Below are 21,162 nucleotides of genomic sequence, written 5' to 3'. Positions count from 1 at the left end.
GCTCTATTTCAAAGTTTTCACCAATGTTTCTCGCACTAAGTCATCACTGGAGGTTTTAGAAAGATTGCCGGTTGAAAATATTTTATTTTTCGTGTTGCATCGATGTGTATGTTTTAAATCCCCACTCATTAACAAGGCTGCGGAGTTTTATATCGCGTATCCTATTGTGTTTGACTCCCGCAGGGAAGGAATGGCGCGGTGGGAATTTTGCGTACAAATATGTTACCGTGATTGCACTCCGTGGCAAAAGATGGCATGATATAAACGGTGTTTTAAGGGATTGGATATCAGTTTAAAGTTTCAAACCAAATGCGGACCGTTTTCATCTGAGTATTTGAATATTAAATTCGACGTCACAACGAAAGAGTGACAATGATTGACTTCAACAGTACTTTTGTAAGAAATCAAGATTGTTTTAACTTCAATTGCATTATGTCAAAATTTAGATGGAATCATCAAAAGTGTTATGGTCATGAATATGGACATGTACCTTGAAAAATGACCCTATGTAGGTATTTTGTTTTTACTTTTGGGGCCGAAGTTATATGGTAAACAGCAAAGAAACAAATGTGATTATATTCTGTATACGTTTCTACATTAACTCTAAAATATGTCACTAAGACCTTATAATAAAGTCTTTAATAAAGTAATCTCCCATAATAACCACTTTTTAGAGCATCATAACATTTAGCCGTTCGTGTACGATCGAATGACTGAAATAAACTGGGTACATACCTAAACAGAAATCGTAACCCGAGAAAATAACTCATTCATCTAGTTTCTAAAACATAAAAAATTAGTTTTCCGGCCTCGGTGGCGGCAGGGTAACGTCCTTGTCTGCCAATCTAACGGTCGCGGGTTCGATTTCCGTCGGGGTGGGTTTTCCTTCACCTAGGGCTTGGGTGTTTGTAATCTTCTCCATTGTTTTTACTGTTGTTAGTCCGATGTAAAGGCCTAAAGGTGCTGTTTTTGGACTGAGGACTATTTAAATAAATGAATAAAATTGCATTTCAAGCGTGTCATGGTAGTCATTTCAACTGGGGCAGTAAAAAATCTAAACTTAAAGAATCCTCATAGAGAGAAGCCCTTGTGCAGATATACAAAACCTAAATTTATAATTTTCTCCTCTCATTAATCTGAAAAGAGATTGATTCTTCAGCCACCACAATGTTGCATAGCTATAAAAATTTTTCTCATATGGAAGGATTTCATTTGAACACATGCATCCAATTATTTCCATATATTTCTGAGGTAGTTTTACTAATTATATTCTTATCATGTCCCATAAGATAATTACCATATGAAGCTACGTAATTCTAATACCTCAATCTAAGCTTATGTCTCTCTTTATCCACTGAACGAAAAAATTCTATGTAATATATAAAAGTTAAATATTTATTTCCAGTGTATATTAGTATTCACTGATGATAGCTGAACCATTCATCGGCACATAATGAGAAATACGTTAAAAATACACTAAAAATAAAATAGCTACGCTCTAATTTTTAGTCTTACTCACTTATGAATTTGAGAGAGTCACTATTGGAATTACTAGTAGATGAATAATACTTTACTCATCCATGATTAAGAATTGCTGCATGGCCAACAACTTTACAATAAATAAAATGACAGCAATTCAACCTACCTATACGTATCTGTCCTCCGTAAATCTGTACAAGGAAAACTAGACGCCAATGTACGAGATTATACCAAAGATATAAGCTATAGCCCTCCGAAAGTCTAGTGCGATGGCGGCGGTTTTCATACAGAATATATAGAACCAATAATTTTACTGATAGCATTTTCAGATCATTTCTAGAATGAAAGCATGTAGCGTCACAAAATAATCCAAATCATTTAACGATCGGTCTCTTATAGCCTTCGAATATATTTTCATCCATACATAGACCAGGTTCTAAAATTTGCCAACGCGGACTCCTTCCTTGATATTCATTATTTAAAATTGATATACAAATCAAACTGACAAGATATGGACTGACGCTTCATTTTCTCATAAAACGCTATTGAAAATAAGATAACGGGTCCTCACAGTGGGAAGGATGAATGAATGCCACACAGTACGAGTACGTTACAAAACAATTTATTTTTGAGTTAGCGGACATGTGTCGGGGTTACCCTTAGACTTTCGATAAAGTGATTCTTATATTCACATATTCCTCTTTGAAGGTCCTTTCAAAACTGCAATAATTCATTGCACTTTCAGTCAAAGTATCTTAATTATGATATACAATCTTATAACGAAAGTAATTATCGCAATACTCTTTAATAACATGGGGAAATATGAGCAAGAATATTCTCAGAAAACTTTTCCTAACAGATATTCAGGAGCACTTAAGTTTTGCTTTTATTGGTAAGGTATTTTGAATAATCACCCTTTATATGAATTCGTTGTATTTAAAATGCCAGGCTGGTTAATTTTGCATAGTTTAAAATCGAAGCTAAGAAAGACGCATCCCTATTTCGCTAGTGGGAGATAGGGTGGATTAGTTCCCCGGATTTATCTAGTTTCCTTAATTTTAACTGCACATCATGAGAAGACGATGCCTCGGTCGAAATTTTGCCAATTTAATTTGTATAACAACTTTTTGAGTGGAATGTTTGGGTATTTATTGTACTCATATCTACCGCGACCGATAGTTCACTTTGCATAAAAATAAGAATTACGCTGAAGTGCGAATTTTAGAACAGCCTATAGCCCCCGCAACCCGGCCTATAGTATTTCACCCCTTCTGTTTCAGTAAAAATGCTGAAACAAACGATTCATGGCTGGAATCAGTACAAGCGCAAGTTTGCCAAAGTTGGAGAAAAGTTAATCTGAGTACACATTTCACGTCGCAGAAGTATGGAGATGCAATCATGTTCCTTTCTAGCAAATAGAATGTCGGATGAAGAACGGAAAAAATATCTTTTTAAGCCTGCATAGCGTACGGCCATCACAGAAATGAAATGAGATTTCCAAGTTTTGAGGAGCCGTAGTATTTTTAGAAATTCTGTTTAGAACCATCTTTTAATTTTAATTAAAAATTATAATAATTATGTAACAGGGAAAAAATAAATCCAATCCCAAAAGACGGCTTAGGAAAGAGTTTATTTCAGAGACAGTAAAACAGCGTTGTTTTATTCATTTGATCACACTCCTTGCTCGTCGTCCTGGCAGCATATCAAAATAAAAAGTTCTCTTATTTTCCATATCTTCACTACGCCGTACGGATTCTAATTAATTGAACTGGATTTTATATTTCCACTGCACTGGAAATGTTTATATCACTACGGAGTGCTCCTATTCCCAAAGTCTTATGATACGTGCTTTTGAATTTCTTTCGCTAGAGGAATTAAACACGTGTCGGATAACATTTCAATGGTAATATAATCCTAACGAGGTACACGTCTCAAAATAACTGTTAGCCTTTGAAATTTCACTTCCGAATCAATTCCATTCGTGATAGAGTTGGTAAGTTTACCTGATGAAAATTAAGCAGTTATTTCTGTACTGTCGATCCCGCGAAGCTTTTACGCCAGACAAAGTTAGTAAGGCCATATTTTCTCGTACTTAAAATGGACTGCTACAGGAAAAACGTGGAATGAAGACCTAATGCAATTTTATCGACACTGAAATGTTTGGCGAAAGATTTTTCTGTCACATGGAAACTTTTTCATAAAGCCCCATTTATCCTCAATCATCCACATTTTTACATCTCATTGAGTATTAATCAGTTTCTGATCAAGGTCGAATGATTATATCGACATGATGTATCAGGCATAAAATCAATCGAATGAAGGTTACGAGACTTTATAGGATCAACAAATTTCATTTGGAAAACGAAGTGCGACCGTAAGGTATTGAGCTACTTCTTCTATTGCTTTTCCCAAAATAATGCGTAGTTTCATGGGCCCTCAAATTCAGTGCTACGAAAAAATGCAGCTTCATGCTATTCACATGCCTACGAAGACTATTTCATCGATGCATATCCAACCATTATCAAAAATTTGCCTTAACATATACAATAATTGTACTTAGGTCTCTTAAAGTGTGGCACGTAAATATGACCATTTCACGATACGGTTGTCTTCTAAATCACTTTTTTAAATTACTGAGTGTACAGATACGTGAAAACACCTTGTCCTTAAATCGTCGAGCAAAAGAACATTAGTGAGATTCGACTTTTTATCGCCTCAATTTAATGCAATCTCCGCATAATACCGATCAAGTCTTTACCTGGTCTCTTTTATTTACATACACATATAAGAGGTCAGGTAAATTCAAGGTTTGACCAAAAAAGGCTGGACTGATTTTATAACTTGTTTATTTCTACGGATACAGCTTAATCGAACTTGCCGCCCTCAAAGTACATGCCTTGGCTAACGACACACCTTTGCCAACATTTCATCTAGCTCTCGAACTCTGCCTGGTGAGCCGCCTTAGGGATCCTCTTCAGGTCTGCCGTACAATTAGTTTTAATTTCTGCAATAGAGTCGAATCGGCTCCCTTTCAAGGTTGATTTTAACTTTGGAAACAAAAAAAAGTCTTATGGAGCCACGTTTGGAGAGTAGGGTGGCTGCGGGAACACGGAAGTTCCGGTTCTGGCGAAAAACTCTGCCACGATCAGCGCCGTGTGAGCCGGCGCGTTGTCGTGGTGGAAACGCCATGCATTGTTTCTCCACATGTCCGGCCTATTTCGGCTCACTGTTACCCTCAGCCTCTTCATAACCTTTAAGTAGAAATCTTTGATGTCGGTTTGACCTTGAGGGACGTATTCGTAATGAACCAGCCCTTGCCAATCGAAGAAACACACCAGCATGACCTTCACATTGGACCGGGACATGCGAGCTTTCTTTGGTCGCGAAGAATGAGGACCTTTCCACTGAGAAGACTGGGCCTTTGTCTCAACATCATAGCCGTAAACTCAAGTTTCGTCACCGGTTACGATGGTTTTAAGAAACTCTGGGTCGGCATTGGCTCAATCCAGGAGTTCCTGACAAATGTCCACACGTTTTTGTCTCTGTTCGTGAGTCAGCTCCCGGGGGACGAATTTTGATGCGACGCGCGTCATGCCCAAAATGTCCGTCAAAATTGTCTGACAGGATCCAAAACTAATATTCACCTCCTCCGCTATCTCCCTAACAGTTAAATGGCGATTTGCTTGCACCCAATCGTTCACCAATTAGACATGGTTGGGGTCTGTCGAAGTGGAATGCCGGCCGAAGGAATCTTAATCTGCCGAGGTTCTGTCCGATTAAAAACGACTGTACCACTCAAAACACGGGCTTTGACTCATAGTTTCATTAACAAAGGCTTGCTGAATCATTCCAAATGTCTCCGTAGCACTTTTGCCAAGTTTGAAACAAAATGTCATGCACACACGCTGTTCCTCTACCTCCTTCATTGCTGCCGTTGCACGCGGCGACGAACAGGTTAAGACACGTGCCGCTGCTGCTACGTAACGACTTGTGGTAAAAAACGCAACACCTCTCGTTTCAGTCGTCAGATGTGTCGCTAGATAGCGTACGGTGTCTCGTTTCGATCCGTTGAACGGTTTGCGTAGAATCAGTCCGGTTTTTTGTTTGATCACACCTTGTATATATCTTATAATATATTTTTATATATTATATAAGAGGAACAATAATATTATATGCGTATAATTTAATTATCTTACAATATGTTTGCAGTTTTGTATTCAGTAGTTTCATCGTTTCCTCGAATTATTCCCAAATTAACACAATTTCCCCAGATTTGATTGTTTTACCTCAATAAATTTGAAGATTTCCAGGTTTCTCTTTTGGGAATTAATAAAAAATGATCAGAATTATTCTCTCTTCTAACTCCAAGAAAATGCTGCGACGTTAATGAATATGAACGTTACCCCGACCATTCTATTAGAAAGGAAATTCCGAAGACGAGTACGGTCGGAGAGAATTACCTTTAAATTCTTCATAATAGCGTTAACACCGATCCCGACATTCACCATAATAGCGATCAACCGTAGCTTAATATCACTACCCGGCAAAAGCGATGCTGTGATTAATTGAAGTAATATGATCACACATTTCTTATTCATGAAAATAAATCAATGTCTTAGGCAACTAAACCTCTCCCATACCATTATTAAATACGGTAAAACCAGCCGTAGTCATTCCCAACCACTTTACGATTTTATCTTCATTTTTCTGGGCCCTTATCATGATCTTTGGACTAGTGCAACATCAGTTTGGCTATGGTGACCAGATTAAAACTTGGGGTATCATAGTAGGATATTGGATATTGATTATTGAGCTTTGGGGTCGCGCTGCCAAAAATGAGCAACGAACATTTTTCATTATAATACTTTATTTTTTATATTCGCTCAAATTGTTACTCACATAAATAGGTCTGTGTATTTTCAAATTCGAATTTCGAAACTTGCTCAAATTTTGCACTTTTATATGAATAAATGCCTTTAGTTTGTTGTCTTGACATTTTTGAGGCAATGGTTGCGCCTGGCTACCCTACACCCAAAAATTTCATATTCAATATTTATTCGTTAAATACAGTGCACTGAGAAAAGAATTTGTCCCCTAATCTAAAAAAGAGTAATATTCTTGACGCTTCCAAATTTTTCATGGAGTAAAAGAGGTTTGTTATAAGTTTTAATCAGTAAATGGGGTATTACACCACGAAATGGCATACACCTCTCTACCTTAAATTTGGCTTACGTTCCCGATGGAGCCTTTGGGACGAAGGGATCTCCTACGTCGCCATACTAGCCTTACTCTTTCGTCACAGGCTCATGAGGGCTTCTGGCGAGCAGGGCCGGACTGTCGCCAGGTCGTCACGGTTACAAGATTAGCTCTGTGCTTTAAATCCAAAGGCGTCTCGGTCACTCTTGGAGTCTCGTATTTAAACCCAGGCGGATCAGGCCCAAGTCCCGAACATGAATTTCCGACACGTCACATAACTTTAAACCCGGATGATGCTCACCCTGTACTCACCGATTTATCTGAAGTTTTGGATAGCAACGAGCGAGGGCAATGAATGGGACAATATAAAGTAATGGCAGTCATTAAGGGAAGCAGCCATCAGCTGCGGCCATTTGCGCCATTAGATATAGGTGGGTAACTTGACAGGGGCATGATTTTCAGGGAATGGGGTTGTGGGAGACTGGAGAGAAAACCACCGTCAGAATTAGCCCACTGCTACAGGAAGAAGCCGAGGGGTCCACAGTTAATGTCCTATCTGACGGATAGCGTACTCCACTCTCCACATGGGACCCAAGTAGGTGTAAGAATTCCTATGAAAAATTCTGCCAGCGCCGGGATTTACATTCAAGCCGCACGAGTGAAAATCCAGTATGCTATCCACTCTACAAATCCAATATCCAAAGGTAGAAATAATATGACCGTCAGCTATGCTTTATAATCGTTCGCTCCCAAATAATTTTAAATGTCAGATTGATGCTCCGCAGCGTTGAAATAGGAATTTCAAGGTGAGCCATACAGGCACTTATGGGGTGATCCGATTCCCTCTGGACCAAACCAAAATCGTCAGTGTCTCAGACCCATTTGTTTGTCGTTAAAAACACTTTATTGGCAGCTGTTCCGAGCAGACTGGCCTCCTTTCATTCTCCAAAAGGGTCCACACCAAGGCCAAGGGCTGGCCTAAGGGTGATCCCAGTTGGGCGTAAAACATCTTGGATCGAGTGAAAGGTAAACACCAGAAATCACCGGACGAAATTTCTTCCGGGAGAAGATGAGGTATTCCCAAAGTGGCGACAGATTAGGCTATATGTATTACATTTGGTGCTATCACAAATTCATTCAATGCTTCAAAAATACATACAGAGGAAGTACGTCAGGATAATCCTAGTTTATGTTATCGCGCGTACGGACGAAACTTATATGAGTCTGGTGTGCCGTATAGAATTTCTATTCAGCCTAATCGAAAAGATTATTCAATATATGTTGATACTGCTCCTTTTACCGTCCAAAAACTTTAGTTAAATCTGTCAATTAAACAGACCGAGTCAATTTAGTTCCATGTCAACGGTAATTTTTGGCTCCCATAGCATTTTAGGAAATCTTCCGAAACATAGAAGATTTAATTGAAGCGCACCTTTCAGGAGAATTCCAGAGAGCATACACACGCATATCTCTATGGTAGGCGATCGAATATTATTGACGAGAAAAAAATGTCTTTCTTCATCTTTTCTATTAGCAGTAGTTTACCGGGTTGAAGTAGGTTTTAGGTGGACCCTGGCAAAGCACACCACTGTATTCCAAACCACTAAAATAGCATCACATAAAATGTCTTCAAACCCATTGTCCCATAAATACACTCGACGAAAGTTTACCCAAATTATGGCAAACGCGTAAGAAGAACAATTTTTTATGGCATTTTTAATTTTCTTAGGATATGCATTTTTTACGGTGCTCTCTTCCAAGTGAATAATCTAGATTATGCTCCCTCTGTTTCTATCAAATTAACCTGTTCCCTTTTGGACGGTCGCGACTCTTTGAATGATCAAACTAGAACAATACAAAAGGTTGCCGTGAAACCCTGTGAAAGACGAGGGTAACGCCGTGAAATTCACAGATTCTAAGTTTAGAAAATGTAAAAAATATTGTTACCTACTCCAAAGAAATTGATCAAATAATTCAATTCATCTTCTTGAAATCAAATGAAAATTTTTAAAATTTCAACGATTCACCATTGGATCAACATTCGTGTAAAAAGAGGTTTTTTAAAAAGGTAAAGAAATAAAAACAAAGCTTCCATAATGATACCAGTCACGTGGGTTAAACCGAGGAGAAGCAGTCAGATTATTAATAAAGAGTATGCTTTAGGTTCAATTTAGTTTTGAGTATGCTTCTGTGAAATTTCAATTATATATAATTGTTATAATTATTTTTTAAACTTACTCTTCATTATTATACCAAACTCATTATAATAGAACAGAGGTTATTCGTTGAGAACAAGGCAGCATCCTACGGTAGTCTTCCAAACTTATTTCAGCGACTACAGAAAGGTACAACTGTGACTACCTTCAAATGAAATTCTGAAATTCCTTTATGTGCTGAACGCACGTAATGTTACGTGATGTGTTTTTTAATTCGTAAATAAAGGCACCATGCCTCCAGAGAGGGAATCAATGAAACTCTATACATCGATGCCCATGTTTTCTAACGCAGATGTAAAAACTTATAACAAGCAAGATAAAATGAAAATAAATATACTTTTCTTTACAGCAATAATGCTAGCTTTTAAATTTATTTTTAAAATACTGTACTTGGGATTGTTTTTAATTACTTTCCTGGAAACATACTTTGGCTGTAAATAATTTGCCCATTAGTGAAAGGAAGGAGGATACTTCTGATTTCTCGTAAAAGACAGGAAATCACAGAACCCCAATGTTCCGCAGACCAGGTCAAAATTTAGTGGTACGAAAAAACCGTCCACCCACAAGTCACCGAAAGCTTAAAAACTGCTGTCGAAATCGATGGAAATAACTCCTATGGGCGATAAAAATTTTAGTCATAATAAAATCTGTCATTCATGCCCGTGTCTAATGCTTTCCTTACTCTTAGACCTAACGTGCTAGCAACTTTCGATTGTATCTATTCTCCGCCCTCTTTGATGTGATTAAGGGCCACTTAACACTCCAGCACATTTACAAGATCATTTTATACATGTCTAAAGATTTATATAATTTCATGACTATTTTTTAAGCGGCAACGTTGACTCCAAATGAAAATTAAAATGCAAAATCATTTTTAATTGCTTCAACGCACAAGGCTGTAATTCGCAGAGAGCGGAGGGGTTCCGGTCATGTGGCAATCTGACGATGAGATTATGGGTGGCTGGAGAATGGGAAAACTTCTCACTCAGCGTCCCATGTGCAAATTAACGAAATCGCAATCAGGGTGGTAAAGTGCGGCTCAAGTTTTCTGGAGGCGACTAAGCAATCTCATCTCGACAAATCCACCGTTCAACTTCGCATTAGTTCTGCGGTTTCAAACTTGGCTCGAGCTTCACTACGCGAGCATCTCACGGATATAAATATCTTCTCATTGGCCCAATGTAGCTATGCAAAATTAAAATCGATTTATTATCACGAAAGTTTCATTGGTGTGATTACAATGCTACCGATTTACGATATTAGATATGTCGCAGAAAGATAAATTACAAATTGCTATAATTAACTCATCGTTTCGGAGGAAGTTTAAAGTTCTCGGGAAGAAAGCAATATTCATTAATGGCAGTAACTCAGTCAGTAAATTATATTTTATTGATAAATGTCGGATACTAGTCCAAAAACATGAAATTGTTTTCTTGCTCAATCTTAAAAATACGCCACAGCATTTTGGCTGCTAACAATGAAATCATTACTTTTGGCTTTTAACTTAGAAACTCATCAAATTTGCCAAACGTAAGCACCCTTTCTCTCTTAATGACAAAGAAATCCGAGATAATCGGGTCTTATTTCTCTTAAGCTAACCTAGAAAGGCGTTTTCAGGAAGACGAGCATGCCAAAAATTCCAATTCAAATTCCAATGCTAAATAACAATTCTTTTAAACTGGGTATCCCTTGATATTTTAAACTATGTTTTTTGCGTAAGATGCTCAATGACTTTCATTTCAAATTAAGCCTACGTGAAACATACTATTTATATCAACAAATGAAGAGAAAAATATCGCTCCAACCGAAAATATTACGACTTCAATGAATATAAACTTCCTCAGAGAAGCCTTGGAGAAATATTCAAATGAACTGAGGATATCCGGCATTTGGGAATCTCCAAAGTATGGCTCGTTTAACAAGGGTAGATTTCACTCCATGCGTTCATAAAATTCACCGTTGCAGCGAAAAACACCTTCCTGAGCCTTCTTCCGGGTGCGCCATTCCTATACCGATATTGAAATCTAAATTAAAATTGTCAAAATATCAAGAAGACTGCACGATCTCAGGAAAATGTCACACACGTCGACTGGCGTCACATAAAATACAAACAAACAAAGGAGGGAAAACTCCAAAGGTTAATTACGGAGAAATTATACCCCCGCGCTCCTGCCTTCAGAATATTCACATTAGCGGAAACTTTTCAGCGCACACCAACGAGCAACAATGAGCATCGCGTAAACTGATGCCAACTGTCTCACTATGAAATTAGATATTTTTAATATAAGAACCTCAAAAGAAAAAATGTACGAATAAAATAACTAGCGATTTGAATGAAAGCCACTATTTTGCAGGCTAAGATTATGCTAACTTGAAAGCAACAGATAGGATTTGATAGTAAGATGATTATCTGTACAGTTGAACGTCACATATCAACAAATTTTCGTTGTTTTGAAGTTTGCAAAGCTAAATTTGAATACATTCTTATGCTCTGTATGGCAACGTCGTGTAAAACTCTTCGTCTTACATTTTAAAATAGCCAGGGCACCAAAATAAACACGACCACGAAGAAAATTAATTTAATTGAAACGACGTCTCTCCTAATCAGATATCGAAACAACTGACGGAAACATCAAAAATTGAGCATCAAATGACTTATTCCATCGCAAATTGAAGAACTTTTTGAGACATTCACTTGAGACCTTTACCCAGTGTTAATCGAGATCACGTTGTTTAAATAAATTATCAAAAAACGTTGGTTTCATTTTTCACTCGCAAAAGTTACGTTATTCTTCATCAAATCATTCATTACTTTAATAAATTCCTTGGCCGGAACGTTATACCGTCATACCTTCCTGAGCATGACCCGGACTGCTAAACGTAAGCTCTGGGCTTAACGAACTTCGCTAGGCAAGGTATAGGAAAGTAGAACGATGAATCGTAATACCAGAACGGGTGGACAATTCAGATTCAAAGGAGGCAAAATCCTAAATTAAAGTCCTCATCTGACCGCACTTTTTTTCCTCTGCCCTATGCTATTTTTCCATCAATTTTCGCAGAAGAGCAGGTGTGAGCCATTGACTTCATATCTAGGATGCAATCACCACAGGGAGCACTGTAAACCCTGCCGGCATCTGCTGCTGGTCACATACTAACTGAAACTCATAAAGAGCTTCAGAATAGTAATTCCCAACATTAAGAGCTTTTGCGTCGGACTTTATATCATTCGAAAACCTAATATGACTATCAAGCCTATGATGGCTATCAAGGCCCCTAAAATTCAAATTTACATATTTTAAAGGTGTATTGTTATATGAATTTAATACTTGAGACATTTTGTAGTGTTAAGTTATTGAATTACGTAAATTTCAATTTTGATTTAATTCTTGGAATGCAGGCTAACTGCTATCACAAACTAAAATGTCTACGTTTACAGAATACCATACAGTTCATGCATTACTTCATCTATCAATCATAAGCAGAAGAATGATATTTTGTCTATCCTAAGCGGACCACTGGAATGAGAGAAGTGAGAGAAAAACAATGCACAGCTTAAAAAGAAGGAGGAAATCTACTATACATTTAATTATGACGAATTCATTAGGTAAAGCTACGTACAATGAAAATACTAATTGATTTATTTAGAAACAACTCTATAGCCCCGTAACATGCGCATGAAATACTCAAGATGAACTTTGGACTAGAAATGGTCGTCATTCTTCTAAGGAATTGGCGTCGAGAATTGTTTCCCGAAATAAAATGAGAAAAATTGCAAATCCGTTTATAATTCGCATTCCAGGGATTAGCTTAGGATGTCTTTCAGATAAAATTGTCACTTCGGCCTTTTACCTCTACATATACGAGTATATATCCTGAATCCTTTCATTATCAAATTACTTATTAGTAAAGTTAAGTTTTATTATTTCATAGACAGGAGGAATTTCATTTGAAGTTATTACCTTATTTCAAAGTTAGAATACTTATTTGTAACGGTGACTACCATACACCACTTTCATTACGACTCATTTCGGTTCTACAAGGACTTTCCGATAAGGGGTGATCATGAAATTTATATTCGCATAATTTAATGTAAAAAATTTTTAAATTATTTTATATTGTTATTGCAACCTCTGATGTAAATGTGGTTCAAGTTTTATTGAATTGACTTGAGTATTGCGTCAACAGCAGCCGTTGCAATTCGAAGTTTTTTCAGTTCGCTTACGGAAACGATAGGTAAAACACGTGACGAGCAATACGCTGCATTGCAATTTTGTTTTCGTCTGAACAAATCTACAGCCGACATCTTAGTAACGTTGATGAATATTTCTTTAGAGCCAGTGTTTCTCTAGATCACGTCTAGAACATGATTTTCGATTTGCATAAATGGAAAACCACCAATCAGTTACCGAAGTAGGTGGACTAGGAGCTCCAATCACTATACTTACGGAAATAAACATTAGCACCCCTACTGGCATTGTAGGAGAATACTGTCAAAAACGTTAAATGGACTGCCAGACATACTTACAATTTGATTGGGCCACCCAAACATTGGTAACTGAAATAGTGGGCATGAAACAAATTTGTAAGCGATGAATTCTGCAAAATACACAGCGACAGCGCCATTATCTCGCTAAAATTAATTAAATGTGTTTCTCATCCACTATACCTGTATAGTCCAGATCTAGCTCCATGTGATATTGTTGTTCCTCAACACAAAAAACACCAAGAAAACTTTTTTCATCGTCGATGCCGGCGTATGCAAACTGAACATGTTTCAACTTCACTGACGCAATGCAGGAATCGAATCAATTAAACTTGCACCACCACAGGCTAATAATATGACAGATATTAAAATTTTTGCTAAATAAATTGTGCAAGTTCAAAAAATTTATACCACTCTTTATTGAACATCGATTACGTCACCCGATCGCTCTAACAAGTAGTAAGGAAAGTGAAACTCACCGGTTTGTTTCAGCTGGGGATGGGGATTGCTGATGGCGCTTGTGGTATCGCCTGACCGCCCTCAGCATGGTGTCCTCAAGATCCGGGGTGACAAGGAGAAGAATTAGCATCCCAAGAACTGTTCCTGTCATCATCAGGAACAGTTGCATGACCTTCAGGAAAGGGCTCATGGTGGTCCCTTTGTCGAAGAAACAGAGAAAAGGTGCTTGAAAAAAAGATAAGTTTGAGTCTCTTTGAAAAGACTTTAGGCTCCCTTTCCCCCCGAACGGTGTGAAAGAAACGTTTGCGCCGTAGAGGAACTTGACGCGTAGGTAGGGATAAAGAGAAAACAAATCATTGGTTGAAAGAGGTAAAAGAAGTTCAAAATGAAAACAAACACATAACGTTTTGTTCGTCAGAGAAAGGGATTCTGGATCCAAAGAAGTGGGCTTTCCATCGTGCCGAACAGGTTCCAATTTCATACCGTCGTGCTATTTCCGCCTTGACACTGCGCAGTGTCATGCGTCTCCGTCGCGGACCGACTCACACCAGCTCTCTCTCGACGGAAGTGTATAGCGAGTGGTAGAGGTGTGGAAATGGGCTCACAGCGGCCGTCTCCCTATTCTCTCATCTTTCCGCTCCGAAAACATCCCCTCGCCTAAGTGTTTTTCGTTTGACCGGCGAGACCTTGTATTTTTTTTAAATTACCCTGCTCCAAATGAGAGCACGCAATCTACTATTCAAGCATTCATCTTCAAGCAGTAGAATAATATATGGGAGTCTTAGAGAAACTAGGTTTTAAGAGACAGGTAGCATGAAAATGCAATGAAAAAGTAAAAGAGAGGTGTCATTTCGCTTCAGTTATGCCACATTTGAAATATGTGGCAAGCATTTTGGATATATAGAAGATAATTTTAATTAAATATCAGGAAAAGCAAAGAGAAAACGTGCTAGATTTGCCCAAAATTGCCACAGTATGTTGGAGTAATGAGGTAGGTTGACCTGTGATTCTCCAAGAGCGCAGGCAAGACTCAGAATTTTATAAAGGTACATGTGTAACAAACGAGTTTGTTAGTGACACCGAGGTAATTGTTACGGCCACACATTGCGTTGGCAGATTAGATCATCAGTATAAAAATATAAAGAACCTATCATTAAGAGATTCTAGTACTCGTCATTCCCTCACCAGATACATAATATACTTGCAATAAACTCAAACGTAAGCATTCCTTAATTTTCAATTCAAATGGCTTAATTTAAAGCTTCACTCGAAGACACCCACAGTTCCATGATGTACGTAGATAGGCATGTCAGTAAGTCATTGTACGTGTGTTGACGTATGTGTTCAAATATACATTTATATGCATGTAAAAATGCATATTTTTACATAAAAGTCTGGTTTCCTAACGTTCCCTGTAAAACGTCCTTCCAGTGGCTTGTGGGGTATTATTTAGATGTAGATGATCAACACGAAGATGCTGCAAGCACGTCACGGGAAATCGAACTTGATCCATTTCAGTTGACAAATGGGAAGTTGAGTCACTGAATATATAGTATGCTCTACCAGTAGCAACGTGGTAGTGTTAATCAGCGATCCGTGTTTGTTTCGGAGGTATTGGTGACAATCTTCATAGTTCCATCATTCCAGAGTTTTTTTTACCATTTCATGCAAATTTGAGCAATTAAACACTCCTCACATGATACTCGCTGCATTATATTGTTTATTGGTACATTATTAAACAATTACACTTGGGTTTCCGAACAGGAACTTAGTTGATATGCGTTAGTAGCATACTCTGATGTAAAGTTTGCTACAGAAAACGGAAGACTTGTTGAAAAATGCACTCAAACCAATTTTCACTTTCACCTACCAAAATGGCAAGATATCAAAGAGAAAGACCAATAATCTGATGCATTTTCTATCTCATGGCCCCGCGACGGGTTTTGTGCTTAAGATCATTGCATATGAAATATCTACGGGGCAAGCAAGTATAGTAGCTATTCCAATTAACTATCAGATAGAGAAATGACTACGCATTTAAGTGCTTTGGAATATGCGTAGTATCGGAATTGTATCTAAAACATTGGCAAAGAACATTGATTGCAACATAAAAATACGAGTAATCTTATTTATAGCAACTCTCAACAACGCCGTTTTATAGACCAATTTGCTTAAATAATGGCCATATTACATTATTGTACACTGGATTAGGTTTTTAGATGATATTGGCCCTGACAGATTCAGTCACAGACATGAATAGAATGCTTGAAATCCTGTTCACAGATTTAGCAAAATGGAAGCTAAAAATAAATGGGAAGAAAACCAATTCTATGACAAACAGGAAAGAACCCCTTGTAAGTTTAATGATAGGGGAATCAAGGATATGCCAAGTAGAAGAGTTCTGTTACCTTGGGAGCGTAGTTACAATAAATAACAGATGCACCTCTGCAGTGAAAAGAAGGATAGTATTAGCAAAGAAGGCATATGAAAATTCTTAAATACTTTTGGGAAAACAAACACATGAAATTGGAAATTAGAAAATATATTGCAAAATGTTTATTCAGAGCGCATTGCTTTACGGACATTGATAATGTGAAGATAAAAAAGTCTCAGCGATTGAAATGCAGATTTGGAGAAGGATGATAAAAACGAGATGGATGGACAAGAAAAGAAACATAGATGTACTGAGAGAAATCAAAGAGGTAAGAAAAAATTAATTATTTGGCCATTTTCTACGTTATAACAACTTCCTGGAATGCATGTGGGGAAAAGTACCGGAAAAAAGGAAGAGGAAGACCACGAAAGAAATTACTGAATGGCATAAAAATTACTACGAGAGTCACAACATATAAGAATTGGAAAATAACAGTAATTGAGAGAGATTTACTGTAAGGTTGCAGCAATAAGACTCCACCTTTAGAAGATGATGATGCATTATTTTACAAGCGGATGTACATAAAATTCAAAATATCGGGGTAATAATATACTACTGTTGATTTGATCTGAACAACAGCTTCAAAAACAAAAAAAAATTCTCTTATATTAATCTTAACACATGATTTCGAAATGATAACGACGTTATCCCAGCAAAAGAAAACTATTCCCCTAACATTCCGGCGATAAATACCCAGAAATGTTCCAGTAAGAAGGCAAATACATCCTCCGTTACTCTTTTTTAACGTCTCTCAGGAATGAGTGCAAACAATGATGAATAATCTCGAAATGTGTCCATCCTGGTTCGACACGCTGAATAATAAGGACCCCGTACGCTTTTCGCGGGTAAAAATTCGAAGGACACCACAGGAAGAGATTTCAGCCTCCTTCCAACCAAGCTTTTGATCTTAATCAAAAGGTAAGCGCTTCGGTTCACCTACATTCCATGGAGTCAAGCAGGGTAAAACTCCAATACCTCTCAGCCTTCCTTTAATACTCAAGAGTCTCAGTAGAGTTGGATGTCTCCGCGAAAGTCAAGAGCAATCGATACTTGAAGAATAAAGACAACTCTTTGAACCCCAGAGAATATCGAATGTTAAGATGCATGCATTTCTGGGGTAAAAAAACAGGGATATCTCTAAGCTTTGAAAGGCATAGGCGCTGAACAGCTCATGAAAGGCCTCGGTTCTGGAGCCTTATCGAAGGATACGGTCCCTAGTTGCTCTTCCCCGCATCAAAATATGAAGGGACTTTCTCTCAGAAAAGATGCTTCAAGTTTTTTGCATTTTTATGTTTTTATGTTCATGCATTTGCATGTTTTGTATCCTTGTGGTTTCAAATCAGATCATCTTTGAAAGGGGCATAGTGTGCCATTTTTGTATTGTTCTGCCCGCCATACAGTTCTCATCAATGAGGTAACAGGCCCATGATTTTACCCAGTTCACTAAGAGGACTCACATAATGAATGCGTCCACTTCCTTCGATAGTTAAAATTTGGCATCCAAGGAGCATAGCTGTTAAGACAATTGGGGATTTTCGGTATAATGTTGAATGAGGAGATATTAAGGTAGCCCAAGACCGACACGGATTGAAGTCAAATAGTAAAAACATAAACGAGAAAAAAAAGTCGAGCTAGATTCTTCCGAAACGGTTTGGGTGTTTAATAACTGATCTGCTACTTCTGCTCCAATGTAATATGCTATGGGGAAGGAGTTTTGACTAAGCCGGAAGCTCATTAACTTGCGCAATTTTACCATGAAATTTTGTTAAATCAAAGTATCCATTGATTACTTTCAAGATTTACTCCCCATTTGTAAGTTTCTGGAGTTCACTGAAGAATAAATATGACTCTTTCAACCCTTTCTCATTAGGAATTTGAGCTCGCGCAATTAGCTGACAAAAGTGGCTAATATTTTGTTGATTCGTGAACACATAGAAAACATTTCTTGAATCCACACATTTTCTGGATATTTGTTCTTTCTATTCAAATTGACTCGTCTTCAATTCGCCTGCTGATCGTATTATTTAATAGCGGTACTTTTTCAACTGGTGAGAGGAGTGTCTCTATCTCCCCTGTCCTCCCCTAATTAATAATGCACGGGACCAACATTTTTAAGTTGTGGTACAGTGATAATACTATTCAAAAATGAGGCGTTTAGGGCATAAATATACCTGCTTGGGAGCAAAACATGGAGGAATTACGTGACTGAATCAAGTGCATATCAGAGATTGAGAAAAAGGTATAATCATGTTTTGAGAAATTACGGTAGTTAAGTTTTCACTTATAATTTTACCTTTTAATAAAAGAAAATGTATATTTTCAATAAAGATCGCAAACATTTCGTCATATTAAAATGGAAACAGCCAATTTAGGAACCAGGAGCCGATGAGTAACAAAACTAGCTCACCAAAGATAATCGCTCTCTGAAACTATCACTCATCACAACACCACCGCAAAAAACTCAAACAATTTTTTTGATCCCAACTAAAACGCGCTATTGTGCCAGAACGCTATTCTCGTAACGTAGTAGTGTTTCATTTGATCCCCGCATAGTCCTCGAGTATTCACCTCGTTTTTGATGGACAAGAGTTTCGTCAATGTTGCAACTAGCTCCTATGGGTCGAAGGGGAAGATCAACGAGCGAGGAGAAATTCCGAGATGAATGCAGAAGAAATGATCAAATCCACATAGTGGTAATCTCCGAAAGAGCATTATCTCCTTTTTCATTGTTGGAGATACTCCCACACACTTCTTCACTGAAATATATCTGATTGATGGCTTTCCCTTATCGGCTCAATAAAAAATTATTTAATTCATCGAAATCAGGAGGTAAAACTTATAAAGGAAAAATGTATATCATATTGTAATGCTTTCATACTTTTCATGAACGACCTTTGTCAATATCAAAATGACGTGAAATATTAAATGGAATAATAAAAACGGGAAATAGAAAACTATTCATGTCCATATGGAAAATTAGTGACTACATGTCATTTTTAGGAGTATTCTACCAAAGGTTGGTTAGGGTTGGTTTTTGATAGACCATAGCACTACACACTAAGCCCTAATTAACATGTAATAAAGAGTTTTAAACTCATTAAAATAGTATATGCTATCTTTAGCTCGTCATACTTTATACCTCCCTTAATTCTATCCAAAATGTCTACTCTATCTCTCTTTCCCAGAATTCTTCCATCCATTACCGCTCTCGGCAGCTCATTGCATCTCATTAAAATCCTGCATTTCTTCAAATTACCCAAACAAGCCATCTCGCTTCACTTACCATTCATTGAACTTTATCATTGGTTTTCATTTCCGTCCATTATATTTTTCCACTCTTCGCGACATTTATATCTCAAAAACCTTCTATTGACACCTGTCATCTTTCTTCAATGACTAAGTCTCCCTGCAATACAAAGTCACCCTCTACAACTCAGTTTTTACTAGCCTTTTCTTATATTTACTTAAGGTTCCTATCACCAACTTTGTAAACTTTGAGCAACATCACCTCTTTGTAAACGGCTTTTTACTCAACCTAATTCTTCTTTTAATGTCCTTACTAGTGGGCACACCCTCCTCTTAACACTTATTAGATAGGTTCAAATAATTGTTCGACCTGTTCTAGCATATGTCTCCCAACTGAAAGGTTTATCTATGCTTACCCGTATCCTGAGATTATGATAACTTCGTTTTCTTATGGTTATCACTTATTTTATTACCCTGTTTCTGTGTAGGGATTTGTGATGAATGTAACCCTTTGTTTGACTGGTACTCCAGTCTCCATCCATTCCCATAACTTTTTTCACGTTTTCTCTCCTAGTGTATTGAGAAGAATAGGTTTTAATGGGTGTTCATTTCGTACCCCCAGTCTAGCACTGGCCATTCTGACTCTCCACTCATTATTTGCCACCTCGGCAGTCTGAGAAATTTACTGGTTCCGAATATGTTGCCTATCCCTCCAGTCTACTTTGAATGCTCAGAATTTACTGCTTCCTAGTACTCCTTCCTTTCCACCCAAGTTGTCATCTTCATTTCATATTCTTATGCTCTTCCATTCTTCATTCTTTAACATTAATATTACACTACTATACTGTGATCCAAATCTGTATCCCCTCCTGGGAAACAGTGAGTGGACCTGGCTATTCCTAAATATATGCTTAGCCTTAATATACTATAATATATCTGATAACTCCCTGTGTATCCACAAATTTCCCAATTGTACCTACACCAAATTGTGGTGTTTAAACTAGATTTTAGTTTAAATTAGCTATTCTCCTGAAAGACTTTACCCCTGGACTACCGTGACCCACACTCTGTAACATATACATGCAATAAATAAAGTGAAAGTTTGCTGTTTTAAATATACTTCATAACTTTTAGCAAAAATATCCAAATATCCGAACACTTTACGATGTGATCTGCTTGCATTAGCCTATAATCGAATACTTAATACGTTTATCCTAATACTGGTGATTTGACTATATATTTGGTTCATATCACTAGCATTTTCATTCAAATCATATTATTTCTTTCATTTTTTAACAAATCGGTATTTGTTCTACATCATGGAATGGATGGAATTTTGTAATTAAGCTAAAAAATTAAAAAGAGCCAACACACATCGAGCTCGTACGTGCGCATTTGAGTTAGCGACAAGGCTTATGGTAACAATTAAGATATCCAATCAATTAACAGCATTTTGAGCAATCTACCTTTCCGCATCCCTAACAAAAAGTATCAGGAGTTTAAAATCATGACTGAAGTTAAGCGAGGTCTCAGACTCTCGAACCATTTTCAAGAAATAAATCACAGTCCAACGTTAATGTCAAATGCGGAATCCGAACCCACAGCTTTCATATTAGCAAATGCCACCCATAAACCACTCATAAAAGCAT

General features: G+C 37.4%; 1 protein-coding gene across 1 annotated transcript in view; it reads right to left on the bottom strand.

Annotated features, from left to right (window-relative positions):
• LOC139685857 (WSCD family member AAEL009094-like) overlaps positions 1 to 21,162 on the bottom strand; it is a 109,359-nt gene that overhangs the window by 81,977 nt on the left and 6,220 nt on the right. The window contains exon 2 of the mRNA XM_071582970.1: positions 13,854 to 14,031. Coding sequence (XP_071439071.1) covers positions 13,854 to 14,023 — 170 coding nt within the window. The 5' untranslated portion in view covers positions 14,024 to 14,031. The remainder of the gene's footprint in view (positions 1 to 13,853; positions 14,032 to 21,162) is intronic.

This window comes from Hetaerina americana, unplaced genomic scaffold (assembly GCF_022747635.1).
Source record: "Hetaerina americana unplaced genomic scaffold, ioHetAmer1.1.p SCAF_12, whole genome shotgun sequence".
In the NCBI taxonomy this organism is placed as follows: Eukaryota; Metazoa; Arthropoda; class Insecta; order Odonata; family Calopterygidae; genus Hetaerina; species Hetaerina americana.
The sequence above is the reverse complement of the archived record's forward strand: the minus strand, read 5'-3'. Positions and strand labels throughout refer to the sequence as shown.